The sequence below is a fragment of the Cucurbita maxima genome, unplaced genomic scaffold (assembly GCF_002738345.1).
Source record: "Cucurbita maxima cultivar Rimu unplaced genomic scaffold, Cmax_1.0 Cma_Scf00023, whole genome shotgun sequence".
NCBI lineage: Eukaryota > Viridiplantae > Streptophyta > Magnoliopsida > Cucurbitales > Cucurbitaceae > Cucurbita > Cucurbita maxima.
Window position 1 is genome coordinate 2,114,983 of NW_019272039.1, and position 19,869 is coordinate 2,134,851.

General features: G+C 39.3%; 5 protein-coding genes and 1 non-coding gene across 10 annotated transcripts; 3 read left to right on the forward strand and 3 right to left on the reverse strand.

Moving 5' to 3' along the window:
- Positions 1-1,398: 1,398 nt before the first annotated feature.
- LOC111497301 (GATA transcription factor 18-like) lies at positions 1,399-2,265 on the reverse strand. The gene is made up of 2 exons (XM_023148070.1): positions 1,774-2,265; positions 1,399-1,669 (listed from the first exon to the last, which is right to left on the reverse strand). Exons 1-2 carry the CDS (start codon positions 2,182-2,184, stop codon positions 1,424-1,426), a joined length of 657 nt encoding a protein of 218 aa, XP_023003838.1. The 5' UTR covers positions 2,185-2,265; the 3' UTR covers positions 1,399-1,423.
- Positions 2,266-5,617: 3,352 nt separating this feature from the next.
- On the forward strand, positions 5,618-8,235 carry LOC111497303 (ADP-ribosylation factor-like protein 2). The gene is made up of 5 exons (XM_023148071.1): positions 5,618-6,081; positions 6,167-6,277; positions 6,421-6,583; positions 7,388-7,468; positions 7,957-8,235. The coding sequence occupies exons 1-5, from the start codon at positions 6,017-6,019 to the stop codon at positions 8,092-8,094; spliced, it is 558 nt and encodes a 185-aa protein (XP_023003839.1). The 5' UTR covers positions 5,618-6,016; the 3' UTR covers positions 8,095-8,235.
- Positions 8,236-8,745: 510 nt separating this feature from the next.
- On the reverse strand, positions 8,746-10,662 carry LOC111497304 (AP-3 complex subunit sigma-like). 2 transcript variants are annotated; one of them, XR_002720592.1, is made up of 6 exons: positions 10,265-10,662; positions 10,129-10,171; positions 9,966-10,027; positions 9,686-9,782; positions 8,975-9,066; positions 8,746-8,858 (listed from the first exon to the last, which is right to left on the reverse strand). XR_002720592.1 is itself a non-coding variant. In XM_023148072.1 (5 exons), exons 1-5 carry the CDS (start codon positions 10,331-10,333, stop codon positions 8,854-8,856), a joined length of 276 nt encoding a protein of 91 aa, XP_023003840.1. In that variant the 5' UTR covers positions 10,334-10,662; the 3' UTR covers positions 8,746-8,853. The 2 variants fall into 2 exon arrangements, 1 of the variants encoding a protein (XP_023003840.1); XM_023148072.1 differs by lacking the exon at positions 8,975-9,066.
- On the forward strand, positions 10,332-11,504 carry LOC111497413 (protein N-lysine methyltransferase METTL21A-like). The gene is made up of 2 exons (XM_023148198.1): positions 10,332-10,527; positions 10,602-11,504. The coding sequence occupies exons 1-2, from the start codon at positions 10,332-10,334 to the stop codon at positions 11,456-11,458; spliced, it is 1,053 nt and encodes a 350-aa protein (XP_023003966.1). The 3' UTR covers positions 11,459-11,504.
- A 508-nt stretch (positions 11,505-12,012) lies between these two features.
- LOC111497299 (scarecrow-like protein 4) lies at positions 12,013-17,625 on the reverse strand. Of its 4 annotated transcripts, XR_002720591.1 has the most exons (4): positions 17,464-17,625; positions 15,563-17,380; positions 12,885-13,017; positions 12,013-12,107 (listed from the first exon to the last, which is right to left on the reverse strand). XR_002720591.1 is itself a non-coding variant. In XM_023148064.1 (3 exons), the coding sequence occupies exon 2, from the start codon at positions 17,356-17,358 to the stop codon at positions 15,574-15,576; it is 1,785 nt and encodes a 594-aa protein (XP_023003832.1). In that variant the 5' UTR covers positions 17,359-17,380; positions 17,464-17,625; the 3' UTR covers positions 12,595-13,017; positions 15,563-15,573. The 4 variants fall into 4 exon arrangements, 3 of the variants coding, with proteins under 3 accessions (XP_023003832.1, XP_023003833.1, XP_023003834.1); XM_023148064.1 differs by lacking the exon at positions 12,013-12,107 and having other exon boundaries at positions 12,595-13,017; XM_023148065.1 differs by lacking the exons at positions 12,013-12,107; positions 12,885-13,017 and adding an exon at positions 14,707-14,810.
- Positions 17,626-19,039: 1,414 nt separating this feature from the next.
- Positions 19,040-19,111, forward strand: TRNAE-UUC. The gene has a single exon. It is a non-coding gene; the product is annotated as a tRNA-Glu (tRNA).
- The last annotated feature ends 758 nt before the right edge of the window (positions 19,112-19,869 follow it).

Sequence of the window (19,869 nt, forward strand, 5' to 3'; positions counted from 1 at the left end):
TGAATTTATTATAATTATTATTTGCGTTTCGTAAAAAAGTTTTGGTATTTCTTTCTTTTACCGCTAATTTTTGCATTTTCAGTGTCGGTTTCGTACTTTTCTGTCGGGCACCCTTTTCTCTCTCTCTCTCTCTCTTTCCGACAAAATTCGTTATGCGCGTACCACTACTTACCCGCACGTGTCGAATTATTATTCAATGAAGCCCAACCCACGACTTATTGGGCCGTTTTAGGCCCACTCGGAATCTTCATGGGCCGTTCCTTTTGTACTATTTTGGGCTGATTTGTGTCTTGTTGGGCCTGTTGATTTTTCTATGGGCCTTGATGGGCCGCTGTCTTTCGTACTTGATTTAAATGGGGATTACTTCCTTTTTCTCTCGGATTTGTCTCTCCTAGCGTCGTTCTTCGCCTGCGTCAAAACCCAATTCGAGCGCCCATCTGGAAGTTCTCTGAATGCAGTCGACAATACGAGGGATCCATTTGAACAAGGTACCCCCATAGGTATATCCCCTTTTATTATGTTATTAACTGCACTGCTGCATTTGTGTTCATTTTGATTGTTTGGGCATTGGGGGGAATCCCTTTATCTGCTGCTGCTGCTGCTGCTGCTGCTAATTTTGAATCAATTGCTCTATATCTGTGTTGTTCTTTGAACCCTTGATGAGAGTTAAATCTATGAACACCTACCTCCATTATCTCATTTTCACTTACCCTCCTCATGCTTCCATTCACCCTTGCACCCTAAAATACACCATTTGTTCGACATTCGAGGATTCTATTAATATTGGACTATTTGTCTGGAGAATCATCAACCACTCATGATCTTACTTGGCTATTCAAAATCCAGGATTGGCCCACCTGTTCAGCCCAAAACAGATATAAATTGGGCTTCAAACTTAGCTATTCAAAAACATTAATTAATTAAATATAATAAAACATTGGAACACTTGAGGAAGAAGAAAGTAGGGAGGAACAAACTTCATTGGGAATGAAGAAAGAGAAAGTAAGAGAGAGATGAGAAGACAAGTCTATATTATATAATATAAAATTTTAATATATTTCGATTTTCACAAACATGAATGTATAGTGGAAAATTTCTGAAAGGGAGAGAAAATTAAAAAAAAAGAAAAAAGAAAAATGGATGATGATGGTGGGGAGTCTGCGAAGGAGACAGTATTTCCAAAAACCCGTCTCCCCATCTTTGAAAATTCCTTCAACAACATGATAGCCATGCCTTTCTCTCTTTTCTCTTCTTTTTTGTTCTTCCCCGTATAAAAACAAAGTTAATTTAATTAAAATTAAACAAAATTAAAGAAAAAGAAGAACACCCCCACATCCTCCCCATCGCCCATCGTGCTGTTCTGTTCTGTTCTGTTCTGTTCTGCTCTGTTCTGTTCTGTTCTGTTGTTGTCTTTTTTTTCATTTCAACTTGTGAAGTCGTAGTAAAGCTGAGGTTGTTCTGTGTCGTTGAGGCTCCATGACAGAATCGCCACGCTTGGATTCATATCATTCCCAATTCCATGTGCGAATCTGGGCGTTCTTTGTGTGTGCGAGTGGTGCTGAAGCCACGAGCTTGTCTCGTTTCTGTACATCGAACTCGCCTGCTGCCCTGAACTCGCTGCTTTTCTCTCTTCCTTTTTGTATCTAATCCCACACGCATTGCATAACGACTGTGCCAAATTATCAATAATCCATCAAATCCATATATTAATTGAATGGTTAGATAGAGAATAACAGAGGATTGGATTGGATTGGATTGGATTGGTTTGGTTACCTTTGGGCCACTAGGGCCGTTGCGCCAGAGGGGGGTGGTGGTGGTGTCGCAATTGGCGCAGTGGCGAGCGAACATTTGGTCAGCATTGGAGCTGGATTTATCACCACCACGGCGGCCACTTTTGGAGGAGGGAGGATGTTTGGTGCGAGAAAAATCCCAGGCGAAATTAGAAGCGGATTGCTGCTCCTCGCGGCGTTTCTCATCGAACTCCGTCATACGAGTGGAGGGGGTACCGAGAGAGAGCGTACAATCGACGACGGGGGAAGAGGATTGGAAAGAATAATGTTGAGATTCATAGTAATTGTTGTAAGCAGGCATGGAGAAGAAGGTGGTCTGCTGCCCGTAAAACGCAGCCTCACAAGAACACTCTCCGGCCGAGTAGCATTGGTAGCTTCCACAGCGTTGCATCATCTCTGTTGACTTTGAATATGAGAAGTAAGAAGGAAACAGAGGAATGGGTAGGAAATGAATGGAAGCAATGGGAGGATTTTATAAGCGCAATGGATGGGTGGATGGATATATGTTGGGAGAAGTGAAAGTGAAGAAGACAAAGCCACATCAGCAAAAAATGAGTCCACGTTGTCGGAATTAAGAATATACGGAGGAGGTAGTTTTGTTTTAATTCAAACACAGTGGTGGGCCCAACAAATGAAACCGATGTCTGAATTGTCTGCTCTTGTCAGTCTGATTCAGTCAATGTGGGATGTAGGGTTGGAATAAAGCCTTTTGTACGTCCATGTCTATGTCCATGTGTGAGCTTCTTTTGAGTCACTTCTCCTTCTCCTTCTCCTTCTTCAAATGGTGTACTTTGAGTATAAGCTTTCATAATCGGAGTAGAGTAATGAACGGTAGGTTAGCTTCCTTGGCAAGGAAAACGAAGAAAAGGGGTGTGGTTTGAAGTTGTTCTTACATTTCACGAAACCGAAAATAGTGCTTTAAGAATCTTGAGATTACGGGGGAGTGTTTCTTTAATCACGTGCCTTTCTTGGTTCGGATTCTTAACGTTTGAAAGTGAACAAAATGAGGAAGAAGAAAGAGAGAGAGAGGGGGGGGAGATGCGATGCGATGCTTGCGATACTGAGGCAATCATGAAAGCAAAGGACTGTGTTGGGTCTCCTATTTTTATTAGGTTATTAGATTCTGAGTCAAAGATACAACCTCCCAAAAAGGAAAAGCGTCCTCCAAAACATATATATATGTTCAAAAATAAAAAAATCCGACCAAACTGGGCTTTGAAAACGTGGACCCCACAGGTTGTGTGTTCTGATGTGTAGAAAATAAATAAAAATATAAAAGAAACAATCAGATCGTCTTGAGATTGATGATGATGATGATGGCTCCTCTCTCTCTCTCTCTCTCTCTCTCTCTCTCTCTCTGTACCAAAATAAAGATGCTCTCTCTCTCGTACTATTGCTTTATGAGAGTCCAGTCCACGTAGGATAGGAATTGCCACATCATCAGTTGCGTACGTGGCCATATCCGTTGATTATTATTAGTTGCGAGAAAGAATAGAATGGGGAAGAAGCTTTGTCGGAAGTGATAGGTGTGGACACGTGGAATGTGGAGAGTGGTTTGCATGCATGCATGCAAAAAACGACAGTCAAATTGATGGCAAATGGGGAGGAATTCCAAACAATAATAATTAAACCAAGAATAAAATATATAAATATAAATATAAATATAAATATAAAATTAGGTATTAAAAAGGAAGGAACACGACATCCTTTGGTTCCTCAAAAGCAACAAATGTCTTACTGGACTGAATGTCTGTGGGAACCTTTGCTTCCTCCTCCCCCCCCCCAATTCTGCCCTACATTTCACTGCCTTCTTCTTCTTATTATTATTATTTGTTTTTAATTAAATTAAATTAAATTAAATTAAATTAAATTATATGTACTAATTAGATTAAGATAAAGACACATTAATATTTGTGGTAAAATTAAAAGGAGGGAGCTTGTTCTACTTCTTGTAGGTATAACCCGGAACAAGCCGCCTGCCAAAGTTAATACCCATTTTGTCCTCACACTCTACCTTATATTCATATTCATTGTCCCTTCTTACGAGGCTATTTAAATTATTGTATACAAAATTATTATGTTGATGTCCATTGATGAATAAGTTTCGTTTTTTTTTTTTTTTAAATATTTTAATTTTTAGTTAAAATTTTTAAATTGAACTATGTTTAAATTGAATATAGCATTTTCCTGCAGTAATGTTGTCTCATATTATTTATTTATTTATTATTATTGTCCCACATGTGGAAGGACGAGAGATGAAACAGTGGATTAAGGCCTAATTTGATTAAATTATTTGATTAAGGGCCTAATTTGAAGGATGCTTAAGATAAAAGTAATGTGGTGTGGAGGATTTGAAGGGTAAAAGAAAATGGTAAGATGTAGTGGGAGTTGAGTTGAATCCAAAGAGAAGGTTATAATAAGATCTCCCATCTTTTCATAGTCTTGTGAAGGGTGTTAAAGGGACACAAAAGGAGAGTTTGATTACATTAACAAATAGCTTGTTCTTTCTCGAAAATGGTGTCCTTTGATTGGATTAATTCTTCGTCACAATTTTCTATTCAATTTCGATGAAAAGCTTTAGCGTGAGATTCCACGTATTTGCTATCAGTGGACTTGAACCATTACAAATGGTATTAGAGCCAGACATCGAGCTCTGTGCCAATAGGGATGTTGGGTCTCAATGGAAGGTGAAGTGTGAGAACCCACACTGGTTGGAGATGGGAACGAAGTTGCGACATTGTGAGAACCTACATTGGTTCGATAGTTGCGACATTTGTGATTTTCACTCAAACCCTATATATATATTTTTTTTTCTCCGACTTTGTGGCTTCGTTGGATCTTATGCTAGATTTGTCTTTACCAATCGAACACCACTTGTGTGAAATTCAAGCTACACACGCTGCCTGCGTGTGCATGTTCAATCGTCTACGACACAACTGACTTGTCTTTACATTAGGCCAAGTCATTGCCTCTACTCAAAGCTAAAGTCTCTCAATGTAACATCGCATCTCATCTTGTCATTTTGGTTCCCAATCGGTATAGTCTATATGTCTTGACGTCATTCCAAGTCTTACGACATGTATGGCAAAGCACAACGTTTTCAGCCCTACACTTGGGATGACTACAGTGGAGGCCTAGAGAGTTACACCACTTAAGATCTTTCAATTTGGAATAGTAAACAGGTGTGACCTTTTACCCCATCTTAATAGACGGGCGACTCGCCACACTGGGCTATAAGATAATAGATGCATGAATCGAAGCAGATTCTGGAGTGAGCCCCTTGGCTCTAAGTCGTACGTACCACCGTTCAATGCCATATTCCGCCGCGCAGAAACTTTTTCTTGTGCCATGGTATGGGGTTGAGGGGATCCGCATATCTTGTTCAGGTCGATCAAAAGGAGGATATGAAGCACTGCAGGGTAGACCATGGCTCCAACCATAAGAACTTGGAGTCCATATCATGTGAAGGTAAGGTTGTACTCTTCCGATTTTCATGACTTCCGGCTTCGCTTGGCTAGTTCTCCAACCTCACTCGTGGCTCTATGTGGGGGAGCCATTGAACAGCTGGAAAAAGCCCAGGCCCCGCTTTTCCATCTACTCTGGTTTCGTCTCGCTGCTGTGCGACTATCTTAGTCACGGGATCGGCCCGCCATTATTCAAAGGTACATTTGATTATTGGGATATCAATATCCGAATTAATAATATTTTAAATCAATGAATAAAATTAGAAATATATCGACAAGATTATTACCGTATTAATACAATTATAAATAATAAATTTATTATTTATTTAAAATTAAAAAAAAAAAAAAAAAAAACTGCTTCTCTGTCGTAGTCTTGAGAGTTCCAAATCTGAAATCTAAAGCCTTCGCTCATTTGGACCCTCCCGCGTCTTCGTCTTCCTCTTCGTAATTTCACTCCACACCCATCTCCCTCCTTCATTCTTCCTCACCGTCATGGTCGTCATCTACACACTCTGATTATCCACCTTCAATCTCACTCAATCAGCTATTCTTGCTGCAACTTTTTTCTCCGGTTTTAGGGATCCGTTTGCCTGGGTGCGGGCCCGAATTCTCAGGAAATCGGACAGGAAAGAACACCCATACGATTCCCCGTCGATAGCCAATTTCATATCCCTGAGTTGGTTGCTAGAGACGACGGAATTGCGCCGAATTTCATAGCGTTGATTTGGTTGGAATATTTGCGGTGCGGAGGCGGCGTAGATAATGGGACTGCTTAGTATCATTCGTAAAATTAAAAGGAAGGAGAAGGAAATGCGCATACTCATGGTGTATGTAAATCTCTCTTTCTCTTTCCGCTTCCGTCTATTTCTCTGCATCTCATTCACTTGGATCCATTGTTTATTGTGTTTTCAGAGGCCTCGACAACTCTGGGAAAACTACGATCGTTTTAAAGATTAACGGGGAGGATACTAGCGTTATCAGCCCTACACTTGGCTTCAATATCAAGACTATCGTTTATCAGAAGTGAGCTTCCTTCCTAATTTTACCATGTTTTTCATTCATAATTATTTCTGGATTGAGATTTTCTTTTCAAGTTTTGGGATCTGTTATGCACACTCCTCACTCTTTAGTTGTTATAAAATGCTATTAACTATTTTCTTTGATAGGTACACACTTAACATATGGGATGTTGGGGGCCAAAAGACTATAAGATCCTATTGGAGGAACTATTTTGAGCAGACTGATGGTTTAGTATGGGTTGTTGACAGTTCTGATCTTAGAAGATTGGATGATTGCAAATCAGAACTCGATAATCTTTTGAAAGAAGAGGTTAGAAGTTCACCTTTTTTCAATGGGCAAATTGACAATGTCATAACCTATTTTCTCTCCTCTCTTATCCTGGTATAGTTGTGACTTGTATGTTGGTTTATGCATATATTTCCTTTATCTGTTTGATTTGGTTTGACTGACTGCATCATTTCTTTTAACTGAAGTAAGCAAATTATAGGCTCCATCTTTCCATTTGCATTGTTTATATGAACCAAGAAATCACATTTTGGAATTGAAAAAGAATAGAGTTTCTATTTTAGCTTTGTTGAGAGCTAAGCTTTTAGCTCGTATATTCTTGTGTTTAAAATTTGGATGCTAGAGTCATAAGTGGAATTGATAAAACCTCTTGTGGAGTGATTCGAATCACTAGTTTAGAAACGGATTTTTTTTTCTCTTAATCTTGATCATCAAGGTAATCCGTTCCAAAACTTTCCATTGGGTTGATTCCATAACAATTTTTATATGTATTTGCTAGACATTACTAGTATGGATGATAATTGATCGTTTGATATTGTTTTCAAGTCTATAGTTTATCTCGACTCCTGAGCAGTAAGTTATGAATTTGCTCGTGACTGCATAGGCTTTATAAGTTGATATGTGGCCCTCTTATACATTTCAACCTGTGTTTTTGTGTATCCCCTCTTATACTTTCATATATCATAATGAATCGGTTTCTTACCGAAAGAAAGATTAAAGTATACAAGCAGTAGATCAAATGTTAGCAATGCATGATCAAAGCTTCTATAAAATATTATATGGATGATAAAGAATGGTAATTTACTAATGTTGTCGATCATATTACAGAGGCTTTCTGGAGCATCATTGCTTATTCTAGCTAATAAGCAGGACATAAAAGGAGCTCTTTCTCCTGAGGAAATTGCTAAAGTAAGAAGTTCCTCTTCTAAGCTTCAAGTTCAATTCTTCTCTGATTGGATCTTTTCAAGTTTTTTGTTCTGTAGTTTTTTTGCTGAAGACTTTGCATGTTGTTATCGTAAGGCATAATTTAGTTCATTCCACATCTATTTGTAGGGTAGGCTACGTCCTCATGCAATAGTATTTTAGGAAAATCATGAGCATGAAATAAAGGTTGCATTGCATGTGTAGACCAAAATGAGATATAGAGATTATAGTAATTGGTATGTATTCTTATTTTGAGGTCGGATGTTCAAATCTTCATAACTGACAAACTCTTTGTATTAAAAAGAGAACATTTATATCACTGTTCTCATCACTACTAGTGGATATTATTACCGAGTTGGAGTTGGAGAGTGGGAGCTCTAAAAGAAATGCTATTGAATGCCCAGTTTACAGTGACGGGTTAACAAGAACTAGTACATTACTGCCTGCTTATTTGTTCATCTCTTACTCTCCAGGTGCTGAACTTGGAAGCCATGGACAAAACCCGGCACTGGAACATTGTTGGCTGTAGTGCTTTCACTGGTGAGGGGCTGCTGGAGGGGTTCGATTGGTTGGTCCAAGACATTGCCTCCAGAATCTATGTGCTAGACTAGTACCTTTTCGATTCCATTTCTCGTTCCCGTGGAAACTGATCTAAATTTTGTTGAACATGTGTGTTGCTTCCCTTTCATGTTAAAGGCTCATTATTTTTGACGAGTGATCGTAATTGTTTAAAAATATATATATTTGAAGAAGTGATCTGGATGTTCAAATTACATGGTCGTAAATATATATCTCAGGCAACGTCAGTAAAAGAGACTATCAATATGAGGAAAGAAAACCATCAAAACACAACAGATATTACTACTGTGACTTAAAACCAAAAAAGTAGTAGCTCGTACTAATTCCTCATTGATAACATCTGAACAATTCCTCATTGATAACATCTGAACAAAATCGTAAGTGACCCTGATAGGGAGGAACTTTGAGATTGAGGAGCGGTGATCGACAGGAACAAGAATTATTGAGATGTTTCCACACTCTTATAAATAAGGTTTACTACACCCTTTTAAATCTGGCATTGAAGCAAATATCCATTTCCATGTACTGCAGGTCAAAAACACAGGACACCAATAAAAAAGTTCTGCGGAGATTTTGACTAACTTCTCATAAACCAATATGCCGTGTGATTGAAGAAAATCTGCAAGAATTCCCTTGAACAAAACTCAATATTCAGTCAGTGAAAAAATTTGAAGGCAAGGCAATTCAAATGGCGTACTTTATTGTTTAACAAGCTCGCTTAAAACAGAAAACTCAACCCCGCCAACCCGAAACTGTTTTGGATACGAAGTTGATGGAATTTGACGCTGCTTCTAACCTGCAATGCCAGTGCAAGGACATCAAACCTGCAATGTATTGATGCCTAAAACACACGCAGCAATCGACAGTTTTTTTTTTTTTTTTTTTTTTTTTAGTGAGGGAGAGAAATAGCACTTGGATATTTCTTCGACAGTCTTCAATACTTCAGAAGAACAAGTCTCTAGCACTTGGCTACCGGAAATGATTTCATCAAAAATAGTATGCATCTGCATCAAAATTTTATTTGTACTATTCCTAATTTAGATGTTCAGAAGAATCTATTGACAGAGTCATGTACTACTACCAACCAAATAATAGTTATGTCATCAAAGAATACACTGGACCAATTCAAGAACAAACTTGGTTAGAAATAACAGAGATCACTAGTTTACGACTCTGTGCACCATTGTGCCATGCGTACATGTGTGCATTGCGAGTGTGTATGTAACAGAGACAGACAGACAGACCGACCAACAGAGACAGAGAGCCAACCTTGCTGTAGTTGAACACTAAGTCGAGCTCACATACATTTTTGAAGCACTTGTAATACACAAGAAACAACAAACATCCAAAGATCCACATTCGGATATGTTCATATATATGCTTAATGATTCATTCACGTGGATATGCAATTACAAGCTTTAATGATTAAACATTCTAGTGGGTTCAATTCTCTTCAAGTTTATCAATTAATTATGTCTTTTCAATAAGAGAGTTCTAAGCCTACGCTTCATCATTCTTTGTACTGATTGCCTCTCCCCGCTTCTTATAATTATGAACTAAAGAATGTCTAAACATAACATGATACCAGAGATCAGTAATCCATGATATAGATATCGGAAATACCTTGTATCAGGTCAAGCATGGCGAGCTCATTCTCAGAACTGTTAAAGACAAACACAAAATAAAGGGTGGCGAAGTGTTTGTATACAAGACGAGAGTCCTGCAGCACAAAATAAAAGGAGAATCCACTCTGTAATTGCTCTATAATCGGCTGAACAAGGCCAACCAACATTCACTTTTGACAAATATTTAGCTTATACAAGAATCATAACGAAAAACATCCAACAAGCAGTACCAGAAGGAAATTGTTGGACAAGGAATTATGCGATAAACGAAAAATTACCGGACCGAAGATGGACTCAGCTTCCACGAAATTGCTGACGTTCTCAGCTCGACTGCAGAGTACTGTACAAACCGGGAAACAAAACGAAATCAAAATCGAAATATAGGTTAGTTCTGAACAGTTCAGTACTTCGAAAGCATAATCGAAAGATAGAACTGCGAACCTCCATAGACGCTACGAATGAGCTCCAGCTGCTTCTCGATGGGCTAAATTAAAGAATTCATCATCAGACAGATCATTAAAATAGAAATGCCGCAAAAAGGATATGAAAATTCGGCACGAAATTCCCAGACAGGGACCTGAAAATCGTAGAACTTAGCAAACCGAGGCTTTCCCTGTGTATTCATCACTATCACCGCCCGTATCATGGTGTTCCGAACTCCGAGTACTGCACAAACGCACGATTTATACCGTCTGGATCTAAGAAATTGTCGCGTCGATAGTCTTCTGGAATCTGCGTATGCAATGTCACAGGCCACAAAGGAAACTTTCCCGCGAAGAAAGATGGCCGAAGTTAAAATTTCAATGGTTGGGCCTGGGCCTCAAAGCCGAAAAAGATCCAGTTGTGTTCTTGGGCCACTGAAAATTGCCCTAACGAATTCTTCAAGGCGGATGCAAAAATGTTGGGGGGATGAGGCGCAAACAAGAGCTTCAGTATCATGTCTTCGGAACTCGACGGCGGCGACGACAACGACATAAGCCCCGTCACTGTGATCCTTCCCGAGGAGGAGGCTGATATAAACAAATTATCTGTTATACATGACGATTTAACATCTGAATTGCAGCGCCATTTCATCTGTTCAATCAACTCATCACTATCGATCAGGCAGCTACGTTCCCAAGGTCTCTCGTTCCAGCTCTGGCCGGCGGCGACCACCCTCGTCAACCTTCTCGACAAGCAACGCTCTCATCCTGAAACCAACCCTCTTACTCCCACTCTCACTGCCTTACGCGACGGTTCAGAATGTCGAACTCTGAACATTCTCGAGATCGGCTCCGGAACCGGTTTAGTCGGAATCGCCGCAGCCGCTACACTCGGAGCAAAAGTGACAACAACCGATCTCTCGCATGTGATCTCCAACCTTCAATTCAACATCGAAGCTAACGCCGACGTAGTGGCTGCGAACGGCGGTTGCGTAATGGCGGCGTCGCTGCATTGGGGAGAAGCCATCGACCCCGAGCTGATTGGGCAAGAATTTGATCTCATCCTGGCTTCCGATGTTGTATACCATGACCATTTGTACGATCCTCTCCTCCAAACGTTGAGGAGCTTTCTCTTAGACGGAGGAAACCCCAAAATGGTGTTGGTGATGGCTCATTTACGGCGGTGGAAGAAGGACTCGGCCTTCTTCAAGAAAGCCAGACAGTTTTTTGAAGTGCATGTTGTACATACAGATCCTCCGGCGCCGGGATCAAGAATTGGAGTTGTTGTATACCGTTTTGCAGCGAAGCAAAGTAAGAAACCGGCCATTGTTTCATCAAAGAGAGGTTGAATATCGATCTTTATATTCATCATCGTGAATCTTTTTATTTGCCTTCTTCTAGCTCTCTTACAGAAATTAACATTTGTAAAAGAGACAGTTCAATTTTGTTCTGTTAATCAAATTGAACTCTGAACTACTCTCATTGTTCTCTGCCCATTGGTTCAAGCTAATTTAGAAGCGAGATTGAGAACTTTCAGCAGGAGCCTCTGCTGATGGATCTAATAAGCTTATGAAAATTTTAATAGTAAATATGTTCAATTAGTATAAATCTAGACCAACAATTCAGCACGACACAGCTTGGCACCATAGCACATTTTATAACTCAATGGATGAGGAACGAACGAAATTACTTACAGAAGGCAAAGTGAGAATGGTGGGAAAAAGGGCATGGCAGCAACTGCAGCGAGGGGATGGAAGTTCGACATCTAAACAAGCATCAGCCTAAAACATAACCAGTCAGATCCGGATGGATTCGAACCACCAACCTCCGAAAAACCAACCATTTTGGCCTTGAGCGCTCTACCACCTTTAAGCTACAGGTCTCTCCCAAACTGTCTCTACAACCACAACCATATCAAATCATGAATCCAATATAGATGATGCATAACAAAGACATCCCCCTACGGATGGTATGATCAAATACCCATCTCGTATCTTCCTGTCGCAAAAGCCGCCACTGATAGAATCTCAACAATCAAATCACGGAAACACAAACATTTCTCGGTTTAAGTCCATAAGCAACAAAAAGAAAATAATAATAATACATTTAATCAACTAACTTTAGCAAACCAATAAGCATCTTCTAACCTTAAGACTGAGTTGCAGGAGTACTGACGGGTATTGAAGGAAAGGAGCTCGAACAGGACAATCTGATAACACCAATAGATGAATATAAGAAGAAAAAACAGATCCAACATTAATGGATTGAAGATTGCAGCAATAAGCAGGGCTTTCACATCATAAACAACAAAAATGTTAACAGAACTGAACCCACAATAGAAAATTATTCGAGGGAAAGAGTTGATTCTTATTGCAACCAAGTGAATATCCTAACCATTCAAGAGCGTAATAATCAACGGTATATTTTTATTTACAAGTTTCATAAACATTGATTCCATTATTGTCCGTAATTAAGCAAGTTCAGAAAAGCACAACGACGTTGGTTAGATGATATTATCTTTTCCTTGAACGAGAGTAACAAGGTACTCTTAAATTACAGACTACCACAATATAATGTATAAACTCGTGTAAAAGAAAAACATAACATTAAGTTGACTAACAACATCGGACGAAATCAAATCTTGAATTTCCTTCATCGTTTAAACAAAAAAGAAAGAACATATGTTAAATGGAAGGAGATAAATGAAGGGCAAAAGCCTTAAAAACTTGGGGCATTTCCTGCTTAATTAAATGACAATCTAAAAAATTCAGTTACCGAGACTGTTCCACTTGGGCATTTCAGGCATCAACATAACCAGCAGATCCGACAGCTCAGCATAGCGAAGATCATATCAGCATTGAGACGCTTGGCCCGATCCAAAATGAGTTCTCCATGCGCCTCTCCATTACTAGATGGTGATTTACAATGAAGCAGTAATAAAATGAAGGGAATATACAAACTTAGGCCATCAAAAGTAGACATAATATGAACATAATATACAGCAAGACCAATTTGGTGCCGCTTAATAGACAAATTAATGGTTTTCCGTGCATGCACAAGCATCTGCCCGTAAAGATAAATAAAGCTATGAAATACTCGTTTAATCTATGTATAGGGATTTTTATCAGAAGGGGTGAAAAAATGGATATCTTTGTCGTGGCATACGAATGATAATTCTACTTAAATATTAAATTGAGCAATATTCTGAATGGGCAATACTTGGCTCAAATTAAAATTATATGCTCGCCTACTTTCGGAAGATTAGTCAAAGTTATTCATGTACTGCATGAGCGGGAAGCAAGCGATCTCTCAGGATTGCAAACAGTTGCGGTCAGCAAGGCATAATATGAGAAAGATAAAGAAAGAGAGGAATCGGCACAGTTCAGCGAGGAGGGACCCCGGGCAATTCCCGTGCGATTCCCCCTCAAAACACACAAAAAAAAAAAATTCATTAACGTAGTTGACCTGCCATGCAAGCTCACCTGCCATGGCAAAGGTCGGACGACAAAGATCGATCAGAAACAGTCAACCTAAAAGTATAGGGGTACTGCGGCCTGATATCTTATACATCCATCATAACACGCTAATCAAATCAACCTTCCTTGGATGAAACTAAATGTTAACTGCCAAGAATTTCTTACGGTTGTAGCAACCCGAGAAATTGTTGAAACGGAGTCGTTTCTCCACCTCGCGAACAGTATAGAACCTTTCCAATCGTCCTTGTATTGAGAATCCATTTAGACCGGCAATTCAATTGCAGAAGACCTGAAAAATCCGGCGAGAACCCTGTTTTCTTGTGAAAGACGTTAAAACCACGACCGCGACCGCGATCGAAGAGATTTTCGCCGCAAGATAAACATGATTGCACACCGTGAAAAGAGATCTCCAATCAGACTGAAAAGCGGCAGACAACTTAAAGACAACTACATCTGGAACATTATACGAACCAAACCTGAAATTGGATCTCCAAGAATTGAGGACGACGGTGATCGTAAAAGAACAGCAGATCAACACTCACTATCAAAACTTCTAAAATCGTCCCCCGCCAAGAAGACCGAAAATTAGTGCCGATTGAGAAACAAGGTAATATATTTGGGACGGGAATGGCGGGAATGAGCTCTAATGGCTAATTCTGTATATAGGGAGGGGGGGCTGGGTCAAATGAACCGTTAGGATTTAGCGATACCGGTAGATATCAACGGCTGTGAATTCGTAAGACGGTTGGGCACGTAGAAAACGTGAAGAGGCTGGGGCTCCGTTTGTCTAAAATCGCGTTGATTCCAAGCAACTACGTTATGCTTGCCACGTGATCAACGGTTAATGATTATCCGAAATAGTTTTCCGTAATATTCCTCATATATACGGAGATAAATGGCTACGAAAATCTTTAAATATATTTTCATTTAAATTTTTTATTTAGTTACCATTTTTTTATAAAATAAAATAATTTTTGTGTCAAATATATAATATATATATATATATTCTCAAATATATTTTTTCTATTTTTAAAATAATATACTTCAGATAAAAATTAAAAAAGATAATCTCCTTGCCGGGTATCGGAGCTCAGGTGAGCTTCTACGGCCCCGGTGCGGCGGTACGACTACAGAATTTCCCCAACTTTATAGCATGACACGTGTGTGAGCTTCAGAGAGATGAAATCTTACGTGGCGTTGACACCGTCAAACTGGACACGTAATCCTGCCGCCGATATATTCATGAATGTTTTATAATTTTATTTGAAGGGTGGAATATAATAGCTCAATTAAGGAAAAATGTAAAAAATATATTACTAGTCTTAGAAAAACCAAAAGTACCATCATGGTATAGTTGTGAATGGACCCAAATCTCAAATAAATAGCTTACTTTTTTCGAGTACTTTTAGAGAAGGAGTCGAGTCTCAATTAATGAGAGGTTGTTCGAGGGCATCATAGGTATAAGGGAAGACTCTCTGTTGTAATTTGTTCGAGGGCTCTAAAGAAAGAGTCGAACCTCGATTAGTGAAAGGTTGCTCGAGGACTTTATAAGTCTCAGGGAAGACTCTCCAAAGAAGGAGTAGATACTCAATTACGGAGAGATGGTCTGAAAACTCTATATATAATGTACTTTGTTCGAGAGCTCTAGAGAAGGAATCTACCCTCTACACTCTTTTGAAGAGGGTTGGTTACTTTATCAGAAATGGAATCAGATTTTTCAGGTTTCAGTCAAAACAAAAAGATCTAGAACTGCGTGTCTTGATTGACAGCGCAACCCACCAGCTTGTGTTCTTGAAATTCACAAAAACAGAAGACTAGGTTCAGTCTCTTTTATCAACATCACATCGAGCTCTCAAATTAGATCCATCAATGGGCGCTATGTGATTTTTAAATCTTGATTAGAGATATCTTTTTACAGAACACAAAAATAAATAATAATTGTTATTATAGTTCATAATTATGTAATAAACAAGTTACCTGGTTTCGTTTCAACGCCAGGAAGAAACTGTAATGATCGGGACTTGATTCCAGGCCAACGAGAGAAATCCCGGCGAGGATTCGATCAAAGAATACTCACAGCTGTAATCATACTTCCATAAAAGGATTTGAGCTTGACTTTTCGCGTAATGGCTGAGATTTACCGCTTCAAACCCGCAATTTTCCATCATCATTTTCCACTGTTCTTTGTCTTCCATCCGTTCGATTTTGGCTCCCGGCGACGACTCTGGTCCGACAATGTCGCCGATCTGCCGCCCGAGTACGAGCTTTTCCAGTTGCAGCCTTTCGTTTGAGTTGCGAGGTAATTTTGGGTCCAGTGATTCGAACACGGCTGAGTAGTATCGGACTGCGTTCTTGAACCGGTTAAAGAACCCGACCCGATTCAGGCTGGCTTCGTATTCGCCTAGGGTTACGATTCTAGGGCTCAGTGATTTAGCGAGTCGCAAAACGTTCAGAACGAGGCGAGGAGTTTCGTCGAGCAGATTGTACAGTTGAAGCATGAAATTCACGGCGAGGGTTTCGTCCGACTCGATTCGGAACGAGGATTCTTTCAGCTCTTCGATTGGGGTGAGGATTCGGTCAAATTCGAAGTTCAGTTCTAGAAGCTTGGCAAACTCGGCCAGTCGATTACCCGTCGCGAACAGCGCTGTGGCTGGGCAGTTTCCGAGCATTGGAGCTGGAATGCCGGAGATCCGGATTCCGGTTGGTTTTCCAGAGGAGCGGGTTGCGAGAGCTTGAAGAAGCGCCGCCCATTGAACTCCCTGAGAAATTCCAAAGTCGATTATGTGAATCTTGCTCGCGTTCTCTGTCATTTCGAGTATCGCTTGATTCGCAGTCAAATGGGCAAATTTAGAGTACGGGCAGGCGTCGTTGAGAGCTTTGTAAGATATGGTGAAATCATCTGAAGTGGATTCCGAACAAACCAAACGATTCTCCGTTTGAAGTGATAATCTCCTGTACAGAGCTTCGAGGAAGTAAAAAGCGACTCTCTCCGTCGGATCTCCATGCTCCGATGACGATTCCTTAAGCTGGATAAATATTTGCGCCGCCCGATTTGGTTCCGATTCGGAAAGTCTAGCACATTCAATTAGGGTTTTCAGAAGTGGCGTTGTCGGTTCGTTCTCTGCAGAACTCGACGAACAGCCGTTAGTGTCCTTAACCACCACCGGTGGAGTCTTGGGAGTAAGCCCGGTCCATGAAACCACAGGCGGTTGAATGGCGGCTTGATTTTTCGGAGGTTCCGGGAAAATGACTCTGTTGAGATCGGAGGGTGAAGAACAGGGGATAGTGAGGCGACTGGGACAGGGGACAAAGGGATCATCACCGTAGAGAGCAATATCCGAATTAGCCTGCCACGCGTCGCAACCAGAAGGAAGATTAGAGCTATCCGTTGAATCTCCACCAGCCATTAGACTCTCCATCCACTCATCGGAATCGAAATCTGCAGCAGCGCCGCCGTCGAAATCGGGATATCTGAAAGAAGAAGAATGGTGCTCTAAGTTCGGAAACTGAAAGCTCGTTTCTCCACCGTCGACCACTCTCTGCACCTGAAACGGATCGGAAAATCCAGCTCCGGCAAGCCCAAACCCCAAATCCGGACTGGATAGACCATGGTTCGAGCCACTCCATGGGTTCAGAGTAAAAGTGGAAGGGCTAGTGAGCTGCTGCGGCGGCGGCTCTTGTGGAGGCTGCTGCTGCTCCTGTTGCTGCTTCTGCTTCATAACTTGCTGAGCAATCGCCATTAGATTGCCACTGTCGGCACACATATTCGCCATTCTCCACCCAATTAAAAAATCTCTAGTCACAAACATGCAACAAAAAAATTTAAAACAAGTAAAACTCAAAATCCCAGAAACGATGGCAAGTGAAAGAACACATACAGAAAGAGACGCCGCCGGAAGTTAGCTGATCACGGCGGCAAGGTCGTCGGTGAAGCTTTTTAACCAGAGAGAACAGAGTGAGAGTGTGAGAGAGAGAGAGAGATAAGCGTTCCCTCGAGGGAGCTAGTGGAGAGAAGAGGGTGGTCCCACTCAGCTTAGGGGGGGTGGGAAATTTACATTTAAAGGAAATAGTCAGAAGAGTTGAATGGGGGAGGACGTGGCATGTGGGGTCCAGTGGGGATCTGAGGAAACCGGATAATGGGCATCCACGTGGAGGAGGAGGTGGACTGGCACCCGCTCAATCCGGGGAAGCTGACAAGAAGAAGTGGGGACCAGAGAGCAAGTTTAGAGTGACGCGTCAATTCAAAGAGGAGACTCTGCCTCGAGAGCGCCGTCGGATGATGTATATGGGGAGAAGATCGTGTCCGTCCAAATACTGAAAGAGTGCATGGCAGGGTTATTTTTGTCAGTTAAAAAATATCACACCTATTAATTTCCATTGAAATTAACTCATTTTTATTTTATATTAAATAATCTATTTAGCCTCCATCTTTTTGACTGAAAATTATAAGATAGGCTTCATAATTAAATAATTTAGTTTTATTTGGAGTGAAAATCAATAAATTTGTTGAAATTAATATTCTTGAATAAGAACAAAATAAATTTAGCATTTTTTTTTTCCCTTTTTCTTGTTCAGGTACTGATTTTTGGAGTATTATTATATTGGCGGAAAATAATAACTAAAAAAGAAAGAAAAAAAGAAAATGACCGAATTGGGACACGACATATATGTTGGTAGTGTGCGGATTTGGTGTCCAAGAATAGCGATGTTTGTGGTTGCAACGAGGTGAAAAGGACAGGACTGTAATTGGCCTTTTCTTTTCTTTTTTGTTTTTTATTTATTTATTTTCGGATCGATTTATCGGGACGTATTTAGAATTGGATGGTGCAGAAAGCAGTGTAAGTTTGAATGCAGATAGCCTGTTTAGGGTCATAAAATAATTAGTACAATTATTGTATTGAAAAATTATATTAAATAAATTACTGGTGAGCTACCAATTTTACCCTTCTTGGTTTAATTTCAATTTAATTTTTGGTATGGTAATATTTTTGTGAATGATTGTTATCCATTTAATTTAAGTGTGTGTTTAATTTAACTCCATAAACTGGTTCTGCTGTATTGTATTGAACTCAACCAAGTATCAACGAAAGCAGTTAAATAAATAATGAGGAAGCTTCTTTTTTTGTCTTTTTCTTATTCAAAAAGGTATAAAAACATAAAACCAAGAAATATTTTTTCAAAATAATTTCAAATTAAGGGATTTCATCGGAAGATTCGTATTAAAAAGAAATAAAACTTAAAAAAATGATTAACTCAAAAGAAATTTAAATAATTTTTTATTCACAAAGGAGGTGATTAATGCGTAATTTTTTAGACTAACTTAAAAATATATATTTTTAAAGTTGTGGTAAATTTAAGAGAGTTTAGAAAAGTTTTAATTTTTTTTTTTAAAAAAAAAATAGAGAATTATACTTCATAATATACTTTAAAAATAGTACAACATATTGTCAAAAATCCGTTGTCGTCCAGCGGTTAGGATATCTGGCTTTCACCCAGGAGACCCGGGTTCGATTCCCGGCAACGGAACTATTTTTCTTTTTTTTCTTTTTTCCTACGCTTTTGAGAACTTTCCAAACTGAAATAATGTAGCCTAAACTTATTTATTACTTGGTCCCAAAATTATAACATTTAGTGATTTGTTTTTGTTTAATTAAGGTAACAATTTAGCCTAAACTTAAGCATTTGTTACTAAAATATGACATTTAGTGATTGGTTTAGGGTTTAATTAATAAATTATAACATTTAGTGATTTAGTGATTTGTTTTTGTTTAATTAAGCTAACAATTTAGCCTAAACTTAAGCATTTGTTACTAAAATATGACATTTAGTGATTGGTTTAGGGTTTAATTAATAAATTATAACATTTAGTGATTTGTTTTTGTTTAATTAAGGGAACAATTTAGCCTAAACTTAAGCATTTGTTACTTAAGCATTTGTTACTAAAATATGACATTTAGTGATTGGTTTAGGATTTAATTAAGGTAATAATTTAGTGTTCGTAGATGGCTCAATTTGATTTTAAAAAATCTCACCTCGACCGAATCATGCTCCATAAACTTTAGAGGAAGAGATTGGTTTAGGGTTTAATTAAGGTAATAATTTAGTGTTCGTAGATGGCTCAACTTGATTTAAAAAAATCTCACCTCGACCGAATCATACTCCATAAACTCTAAAGGAAGGAAACTAAATTACAACAAACTCTAAAGGAAGGAAACTAAATTACAACAAACTAAAGTTTATGTAACAACCAGAGAAAAACCTTAAGGAGAAGCTCAAAAGGAAAA

Excerpts from the sequence above, each read along its gene's own strand:
- LOC111497303 (XM_023148071.1), top strand. The coding sequence starts at position 6,017 with ATGGGACTGCTTAGTATCATTCGTAAAATTAAAAGGAAGGAGAAGGAA. Across the intron at positions 6,082-6,166 it reads GAAATGCGCATACTCATGGT|AGGCCTCGACAACTCTGGGA; the intron begins GTATGTAAATCT and ends TTGTGTTTTCAG. Across the intron at positions 7,469-7,956 it reads CTCCTGAGGAAATTGCTAAA|GTGCTGAACTTGGAAGCCAT; the intron begins GTAAGAAGTTCC and ends CTTACTCTCCAG.
- LOC111497301 (XM_023148070.1), bottom strand. The coding sequence starts at position 2,184 with ATGATGCAACGCTGTGGAAGCTACCAATGCTACTCGGCCGGAGAGTGT. Across the intron at positions 1,670-1,773 it reads ACGGCCCTAGTGGCCCAAAG|TCGTTATGCAATGCGTGTGG; the intron begins GTAACCAAACCA and ends AATTTGGCACAG.
- LOC111497413 (XM_023148198.1), top strand. The coding sequence starts at position 10,332 with ATGGTGTTCCGAACTCCGAGTACTGCACAAACGCACGATTTATACCGT. Across the intron at positions 10,528-10,601 it reads TCAAAGCCGAAAAAGATCCA|GCGCAAACAAGAGCTTCAGT; the intron begins GTTGTGTTCTTG and ends TGGGGGGATGAG.
- LOC111497304 (XM_023148072.1), bottom strand. The coding sequence starts at position 10,333 with ATGATACGGGCGGTGATAGTGATGAATACACAGGGAAAGCCTCGGTTT. Across the intron at positions 10,172-10,264 it reads CTAAGTTCTACGATTTTCAG|CCCATCGAGAAGCAGCTGGA; the intron begins GTCCCTGTCTGG and ends TCTTTAATTTAG. Across the intron at positions 9,783-9,965 it reads CTGAGTCCATCTTCGGTCCG|GACTCTCGTCTTGTATACAA; the intron begins GTAATTTTTCGT and ends TTTGTGCTGCAG.
- LOC111497299 (XM_023148064.1), bottom strand. The coding sequence starts at position 17,358 with ATGGCGAATATGTGTGCCGACAGTGGCAATCTAATGGCGATTGCTCAG.